Source organism: Juglans microcarpa x Juglans regia, chromosome 1D (genome assembly GCF_004785595.1).
Source record: "Juglans microcarpa x Juglans regia isolate MS1-56 chromosome 1D, Jm3101_v1.0, whole genome shotgun sequence".
NCBI classification, from domain to species: domain Eukaryota; kingdom Viridiplantae; phylum Streptophyta; class Magnoliopsida; order Fagales; family Juglandaceae; genus Juglans; species Juglans microcarpa x Juglans regia.
In genome coordinates, this window is record NC_054594.1 from 900,425 (window position 1) to 910,186 (window position 9,762).

General features: G+C 31.7%; 1 protein-coding gene across 1 annotated transcript; it reads right to left on the reverse strand.

Annotated features, from left to right (window-relative positions):
• Positions 1–1,247: 1,247 nt before the first annotated feature.
• LOC121254084 (uncharacterized protein At2g23090-like) lies at positions 1,248–2,981 on the reverse strand. The gene is made up of 3 exons (XM_041154049.1): positions 2,787–2,981; positions 2,402–2,442; positions 1,248–1,672 (listed from the first exon to the last, which is right to left on the reverse strand). Exons 1-3 carry the CDS (start codon positions 2,857–2,859, stop codon positions 1,553–1,555), a joined length of 234 nt encoding a protein of 77 aa, XP_041009983.1. The 5' UTR covers positions 2,860–2,981; the 3' UTR covers positions 1,248–1,552.
• Positions 2,982–9,762: the final 6,781 nt, after the last annotated feature.

Genomic DNA, 9,762 nt, shown 5'->3' on the forward strand with positions numbered 1-9,762 from the left:
TTGTCTTTCTTTGAAGCCCTTCACCATTCACTTTGTCGTCAATTAATGAGTGTACCTGCTAACATTCAAACTCGGGGGTTTATAAGGTGAAATAGGAAAGCAACCGTTCAATTTGTCAAGCCCTCATTAGGAACAAGTACATGAATACTTATCATGAAACCGGATCAGGTTAGTAGTACTAACCTGCAATGGAATTTGCGATTTTAAAATATATACAAATTTAATTGGGTTTTATACAATTTTAGAAAAGTCAATCCGTTTTAAGCACAGGTTGGTACGTTGTTTTTCATTTTGATTCAGAACAATATTTCAGTCTCTATCAACGTAAACGTCAATGGAATCATAAGCTCTATCCTCAACCATCTCCATCTCAACTCAGCTCCGCGTATCCAATATTATCTCATCAGATAATGAAATTTCAAAAATAAAAACCCAAAATCCAAGAATTAGAAGAAAGAATTATACTTCATCCTTCAATACTCTCAATTCCAATATGCCATCATGCGATTGGTCAAGGTCCCCTTTGTAGAGAAATTTACGGGTGGTCAACCCCCTCTTGCACGATGATCGGGGCCACGGGGGAAGTGGCAACAACCGGCCTGCTCTAGACGGACGTAGTGTAGAATAAGAAGCGATCATTACTCTTTCAATCTTTATTTTAATGTTTAATTCTTTAGTTATTTCACTTTTTATTTTCTTTTTTATTTTAAGTGAGTAGAAAAAAACGTATTCCTAAAAGAGTCGGATGTCTATGTTTGTGGCACAACCTATCAGAACAGAATCCGGAATGGATCCAATTCCAAGAAAGATGGATGCACAGGATTTATTCCACATATCCATGGGAATATGGGATAACACCAATTCAATGGGTCTATCATTGAAACTGGAACCAAATCAGTTGCCTAACAAAACTTTGAAAAACCAACCCAGGTTAGTAGCAACAATGGTGCGGGGCCGCGGGCAGCCATGCCAGGCAGTCAAGTATAACCGGTTCTAGTAAAACTACAGAAGGGAAAATGTCTACCAGCCTTCCTTGAGTGGAGATACAGAGTGGCTGAGATTATAAAGACTAGTTTCTGCCACCTCCTGAATCCTGTGCAAATTTGAAACAGAAAAGAATGATGATTTCTCATACAGCTGAGGATATAAATAATAATGCATTCAGATGTGCCAGAGAAGACTACAATCATACATGCCTTCTTATACTAAGAGGAGGAAATTACAACATCATGTTTTACCCATCAGTGTTTAATAATAGCCACGCTCGGCTTCGTAACCCAACTTCATTATTGAAGATGCATGGATCGAATACAGACTCTTCCAACCTTTCATGAACAATGGCACTCATTCATCATAATTAAACAAGTTTCCATTACGAATGACAATTAAACACTCAATTCCACTTTATCAACAAATACATCACTCACTTCCCTCACTCATGCAGACAGTAATACAACATGCATAAAGCAACCTTGCTGTAGGACTTAACTCAATTGTAATAGAAAGATTTACATATTCTTAACCCATCTCCACATTCCTCTGTTGGTTTCATTCAGTTTTTGAGATGAGGGAAACAAGTATAAACATCAGATTTGGGGTGCTTTGCTTCTGCATGTTCCCTGCACTTCACCTCGGTAGTGGTGCACATAAATGTCTGCATGCAAACCTTGCACTGCATTGAACATTTCACCAAAAACATTACTGACTCACCAAAAAATTGAAAGGAAGTACGATATGCAGGACAATTTTAGCTGAGCGAAGATACAGTTGCACCAATAGATCATATTCTCGACCAATGATTTGTTATAGAGATAACTAGTACTGCAATGTTTCACCTTAAACCCACGAGGGAATATGGCAACGATTTCATGCATTCCAGATGCGCAGGAAAATTTGATTTGCTACAATTAATAAGAGCAATACAAAAACTACTCGTGCCCAAAAAGCTACAATTTCACATCAACCTGGGATGCTTGTATGTACCAAATAAAATGCTGCTATTGTCTAAAGACTCAAAACTACTCATGCCAAAATAGGCACTTATTCTGATTTAAGTTATTCCACACTAATCATTTCACATAATCATTTCTTCAAAGTATCAGCCACAGCTACAGTAACTGGAGATTGGTAACAAACTCAAATTCTATAAAAGAAAAAACACACACAAAAAAGGGAAGCTCAAAGCAAGATAGGTTTGTTTTAAAGATTTTCTTGAAAAATTCTTAAATCAAGGTAACAACTTGTAGAGAGAGGTTTTTGAAGTAATAAAAACTTTATTGATGAGGATGATAGGCATTACCATTTACACAAGACGTATACAATAGAGAGGTCTAAATTTCAATAGTTACGCACTAATAAATGGACTAGAGCGGCCTCGATAAAGATATCAATCAAATAATACCTGGATTGACATCGCCTTCTTGTTTGAATCTAGCTGGCTTCCTGAGAAAATCAATCAAATCACCCAATTAAGCACAGCAAAGATATCTAGATCTTTGAAATTAGATTGAAAAATGGACGATCCCCAAACGGCTGTTTTTATATGAAATTGAAAAAGGAATCTAAAAACAAAAATCATTTACTAATTCTCCACGTTATCTTGATTGCCCAGTAAAACCCACTATATATGCTCTTACAAAGTTCAGCTCTGTGTTAGAAAGTGAGAACTTAAGACGCAAAATGTCTAATTTGTTTAAATTTGCGGTTATATTCCCAGAAACCAAGCATAGTACAACGGAGAAACTTCAAAAAAAGAACGAGGGACTAAGGATGCGAAAGAATTTTACCCTTAGAGCCTTTTTGCTTCTCCAAGTTCTTCTCGCGTGCCATCTTTGCCTTTTGCCCGTTGCCTCCTCCCATGTCTGCAATGGAAAGAGATGAGAACCTGAAAACCCTAATTTCTACAAAGAGTCGCCTTTCGACACGATCTGTTTATATTTGGGTACACACGACACTGCACAACTCTTGAGTCACCGACGGGTTTTCACTTTAATATATTTTATAATATATTAAAATGAGGAACGTTTTTATAAAATAATTTTATTTTTATAATATGATGTTATTTTTATAAAATATTTTATTAAACTATCTTTTATTTTAAAACATAATTATATAATGTGTTATAAAAAGTTATGTTTTAATATTTTCTTTCACTTTTAAAAAAGGTTAGTTTATCCTTACGGTTGGTGATTTGTTTTAATCATATTTTATTTAATTGTTAATTTTTTTCCTATCATAGTGAATTTATTTGTGCCGTGTCAACCATGATTTTAAAATCTTAGCTGTCAGCCTCATCTCTCATGGTCAGGTGAATAACATGTTTTGAATTAGGGTTGGAAATTGTATGGTTTTGTTTGTTTGGATTCTAGACATGTGGTATCGTTTGGTTTTTGTAAGGTTTGATTTGTTTGGTGTTTAAAATGCACATATATCACGTGCAATCTTTCTGAGAAACGCAAATGCTATATATCATTATTTTTATTAATGTAGTATTAAATATTTACCATTCATTGCTTATCATTCAATCATTAGACACTAAATAAAAAGATTGTGTGAAAATAATAATAATTGAAAAATGATGGATATAATTTATTGAGTGTGGCTTGATTCTTATTGAAAACATCATTCTAGAGACTTGGCTCGACCCTGGCTCGACGCTCGAGTTAACTTTGGCTCGACACTTCACTCGAGTTAATCCAGATAGATTGTTCGCTCGACATATGTTTGACAGTCTGCCTGAGCAAATCCCAAACAAATTGTTTGCTCAACATTCGCTCGATAGTCAGCTCGAGCGAATGCCAGGCATATTGTTCGCTTGACACACCGTTCGAACAAATGTTCATAATTATGGTTTTTCGCATCGTACAATATAAATACATGTTATTTTTCATTGTATTGGGACTTGAGCAAGAATACAGAGAAAGAAAGAGAGATCATTTTGTGAGATTCTTGAGAGTTTATTGAGTGTATTGGGGCTCTGGAATTGAAGATTTTGTAATTGATCTCTTATGCTCCACCTTTATTGATAGTGGATGCATTGAGATCAATTCCACCAGTGGATGTAGGCTTACATTGATCTCTTATGTTTAATCCAGACAGATTGTTTGCTTGACATATGTTTGACAGTCTGCCTAAGCAAATCCCAGACAAATTGTTCGCTTAACATTCGCTCGACAGTCAGCTCGAGTGAATGCCAGGCATATTGTTCGCTTGATACACAGTTCGAGCAAATGCTCATAATTATGATTTTTCGCGTTGTACAATATAAATACATGTTATTTTTCATTATATTGGGACTTGAGCAAGAATACAAAGAGAGAAAGAGAGATCATTTTGTGAGATTCCTGAGAATTTATTGGATGTATTAGGGCTCTGAAATTGAAGATTTTGTGATTGATCTCTTATGCTCTACCTTTGTTGATAATGGATGCATTGAGACCGACTCCACCAGTGGATGTAGGCTTACACTAAGCCGAACCACTTAAATCTTAGTGTTGTGTGTGATTATCTTTTTTTTTTTTAAAAAAAAAAATTCTGCTATTTCACTTTAACATAGCCGTTGATAACCAATTAATCCCAACAAACCAGTATTAGAGCGCCAGACTTTGTGTGAGATCTTGAGAGATGGCTATGCCAAAGTTTGAAGTAAAGAAATTTGACAGTCAGAACAGTTTCAGTTTATGACACATAAAGATAAAGGTTTTGCTGCAACAATAAGGTTTCAATTTCATTTTCTTCGAGAGGTTGTTACAGAGGGTGTGATAACAATTTAGAAGATTGCTACCACTTAAAATCTAGCAGATATGATGATGAAGCTAATTTCAGTATACAAGTTCAACCTTTGTTTAGACTTGATTGGTATTCGGGTTCTGTGATTCCCTTAAGGGATTTGGTGGGGGGTGGGGGGTGGGGAGGAGGGGGGGTTTGCTCTTGGTTTAATGAATTTTATTTTAGGCTTGACGGATTTCAAGTCAAGGTGGAGATTTGTTGAGTGTGGATTGATTCCTGTTGAAAACGTCATTCCAGATACTTGACTTGACTGTGGCTCAACCTCAGCTCGAGTGAACTTTGGCTGGACACTTTGCTCGAGCAAACCCCAGACAAATTATTCTCTCGACGTCTGCTCGACAGTTCGCTTGAGCGAACCCAAGCAGATTGCTCACCCAACACTCGCTGGATAATTAGCTCGAATGAACGCTACGTAAATTGTTTACTTGATAATTTCGCTAGAATGAATGTTCGTAATTAGGGTTTTCCACGTTGTACAGTATAAATACATGTTATTTTTCATTGTATTGAGATTTTGAGCAATCAGATTTACAGAGAGAGAAAAGGAGATCTTTTTATAAGATTTATGAGATTTTATTGGGTGTATTGGGGCTCTGGGATTGAAGATTTTGTTATTGATCTCTTGTATTCCACTTTTGTTAATAGTGAATTCATTAAAACCGACCCTAATAGTGGACATAAGCTTACACTGAATTGAATCACTTAAATTTTAGTATTATGTGTGTGATTGTTGTTACTTTTTTTTTGTTTTAATTTTGCTAATTCAATTTTAATTTAACTGCTGATAATAAGTTAATTCCGAAAGGAAAATTTTTTTTTTTAAATGATTCTAGGGAGCAAGACTCGGCGATGATTAATGGCCTTCCTATCTATCATTTCATGCAACAGAACAAATGCAAGAGGGTAGGAGCAAGGGAGGCCGGCCGTTGCTACCTGTCGGGTAGGTAGCAGGCCCATTGAATTTGGAATCTTACATGGCATGATACCATTGAATTTGGAAGTTAGAAAAATTATTAATTTATTTAAATTGGTACGTGTTTAGTCAATTTACAATAGTGTTTTAATTTTACAAACTTTAATGATTAGAATATCATATATTCTCATTTTGTTCGAACACTTCCCATCACGATTTAAAAATGTCTATTCTACACGATAAGTGGAGCTTAACCAATCAAAGTAATAAAGTTGAATTGGACTCATGATGAAAAGTTCTATTTCTTGAATGGTGGGTGGGTGCATGCATGGTTGTCTTCCGGTTGTCCATTCTAATGTTTAGAAATAAATATTAATCTGTTGACTAAAAAAACATGTAGTGTTTTTTAAATAAACATTAGTCTATTCCAATCCGTCCCTAGTCACTATCTCCCTCATAGAGCTATCCACCTCACATTTCGTTACACGTGACAATCACGTAAAACAAAAGCAATTTTTTTTTTTTAGTAAATATGTGTTACGAGCGGGATGATGGATCCCTGATATGAACGTATTTAATTATCAACTTAGGTTATTAAAGGTAACATATGACTCTTTCAAACACAAAAAGCTTGAAAATAAATTTCAGTTGTACTGATCAAGAGATAAAAGATGAATTTAAGCTACTGAGGATATAATTCCAATATTAAGAAACACATGACGATGATCAATGACTACTAATATTAATTGTCCATAACAATATATTTCCCTGCTAAGAGGTTTGCAGGTATTAAATTAGGCGATTTAAAACATTGGCATCTATATTAGGTACCAACACAGCATATTAATACTTGAATATGAATTGCTCCAATGTAAAGCAAGGGAATTAAAACCGAGATTGCTTGTGTACAAAACCAGCGAGAAGGGAAAACTTAAAAAGATGCCTATCATGCTAGATAGTAAGATACTGCATGTATAGCATCTCTGAGAACACCATTTTCTCGGCCTAATGAAACTCATCTCACCTCTCTCTTGAACTCAGCCACCATCTTCGTTCTCCAATTCTGACTTTGATTCCGATTTACGATTCTAACAAAATCAGAGCTGGTGTCGAACGAAGTTGGAGTTACAAAGTTTTTGCCCAGTCTTAATTTTTAAATTGGTGTATAGAGCACACCATTCACATCGCTTGAATGGTAAGATTTGATTTGTAAGATTCAAATTTTAAATTTATTTTTCAAATTAAACTATATTTTGTAAGCGTTTTAATAGGTGTGCTTTACACAAAGATAGAGTGAGAATAAATTTTTTCTAAAAACTCAACTTGTCTAACATTTATGGTTAGAGTCGGATGAAAAATAAAATATAATGGATAAGAAAATGGATAAGAGAAAGTGCGAGAAAGACTTTGATGTTTACATCTTTTCTATTTTTAAGTGTGTTAGAGTACAAAGTATAGATAAAAAGTTATGTTGAGATAAGAGAAGATAATATCTTGAAAATTAAATATCTTAATTTAATAATTATAAAATCTAATCGGGATAGTAATCAGATAAAAATTCTGATTTAATGTTATATTTAACAGAGTCATAATTTAAATTGTGGAGCTTAGTGGGGAATGTTATTGCAATCTTTGCTACAAGACAACCTAAAAAATAGTTTGAGTTGAGATGAGCGAGAATTTTGTAAGTAGTAGTAAGATAGTTTGTAAATTGTAGTGAGATAGTTTAAGTTGAGTATTTTTTAGATTTTGAGAAATGAGAGAAAAAAAAGTTAAATAAAAAATATGATAATGTTAAAATATTATAAGAATATAGTTTTATAATATTATTTTTGTTTGGGATTTAAAAAAGTTGTAATTGTTTTTTATTTTTTATTTAAAATTTTAAAAAAGTTGTAATGATTAATTTAAAAATTTTGTATTTAAATTATGTTTAGAAATAAGATGGAATGTGATTGAATGAAAATTTTATGACTCATCTTATGCCCCAAACCTGCCATTGAGTGGTCAGGCTGCCAACAACTTATATACATGTATGATAGATTACTAAGGCTACATTTGGATATTGAGAAAAATTGAGTTGATTTGTGAATAATAGTATTTTATAGATCCTGTTGATATGCGTTTAACTTTTTAATTTAAAATGTATGAATTAAGTTGAAATGAATTTAAAATTTTTTTTATGAAAAATTAAATAAGTAGTAGATTTTATTAATGATTAATTTGAGATAATTGATATGGTTTTATATATATATATATATATATAATTGAAAATAATAAAACAAGCCGAGTTGATTTTAAATTCATTCGTAAACTTTTGTTGTTCCTTGTGAGCTGGGTAATCGGGAAAAGACGTTGAAATTGAGACCACGAGACAATCATGAACACCTGCATTATCAGCCATAATTACACGAACATAATGCTAATAAAAGGATTCATGAGCTCCCTTGACATAGACACATCTTCTACATACACAGACCAAGAACCTCTAAAGTCGAAAGCGAGACGTGCCAAAAATATAACCAAATAGCAAAATTTATAGCACCTCAATTGTCATTTTCTCTGTGTTTTTTTTTTTTTTTTTAATTTATGAAAATGGTCCTTTTCGTCTCACTTTTATATTAGAGCATTGATATTGGATTGACCAAATGTATTTTTATCTTTATATTTGATTAATTTTAACAATAACTTGACCATATTAAATTAGCCAAAGATTTTTCATCTTAAATATGAGCTACAGTAATTTTATTTTTCTTTTTAAAGATGAAAAGTCCTGTAGCAAGTCTAAACCCATTATTTATTATATTTCGACTCCTTCTCTCTCCTGCGGCTCTTTTCCTTGATATCGTGTGATGAAATTTTATTTATTGGATTGTAAAAATGAAAATGAATATGATTATTAGAGATTATAAGAGGTTATGAAAATAGAATTAATTAATTATAAAAATAAAAAAATAAAAAATAATAATATTTTATTATTATAGAGAATATAATAACAAATTTAATATAAATTTTAAATTTTAAATTTTAAATAATTAGTTAAAAATAAAAAAATTATATATTAATTAAAATTTAAAAAATAAAATAACTAATCCAATATCAATACTTTTACCGTCTGTCTGTATCAGACCATTTAAAACAAACAGAAAAAACACTTTTTCTTTTTTGCCCTTTTCGAATAATGAAAAGACACATTTGATTTGACACCATATAATACTAAAAAAAGTATTTAAATTTGTATTAAAAATATTTAAAACACGTTTAGATGTTAAAATGAGTTGAATTAAAAAAATATTATTAAAATATTATTTATTATTATTATTATTATTTTAAAATTTAAAAAAATTAAATTATTTATTATATTTTATATTAAAATTTAAAAAAATTATAATAATAAATTAAGATAAATTATATATTCAAACAAAACTTTAATGTATATTAATTTTTAACTCAGTCCCAATACTTTAGATAAATACTGACACGACGAAGGAGGGAACAAAAGTACAAAGCACAAGCTATTAGGTATTACATAAAGTCTATATGTAATACCTAATAACTCTTTTAACATTAAAAATTGAAGAGTAAAAATACACTATTAGCATATTATTGATAATTTTGATTTATTTTATCAATTTTTTTTTTAATTTTATAATTTTTAATATATTAATAACTTTTACACATATTCACGTATTGTTATTCAAATAAAAATTATAAATACAATTATATAAATAGGATTTTTCAAAAGAGTTATCTACATACCGTCCTCGTTTGGGAGCGATTCATGCAAATTTATACAAATATATTTTAAAAAAATTATAATTATAATTATAATAATATATTTCTTAAAATAATTTTTTTTCTCATTCTACCATTGATAAAACTGTCCATGCAATCTTCTGTTCAGGATTACAAATTTTTCAAAAATATATTATAATTGAAAGCGGAAAAAAAAAAGGAAAAAAATAAGTGTTGGAAATTTGAAAAACTGGAAGGACCGGTCCTCCGCTCGGAGGGTCTCGGTTTTTTAGCGGAAGAGTCCTTTCCGAAATAGGGCTCACATA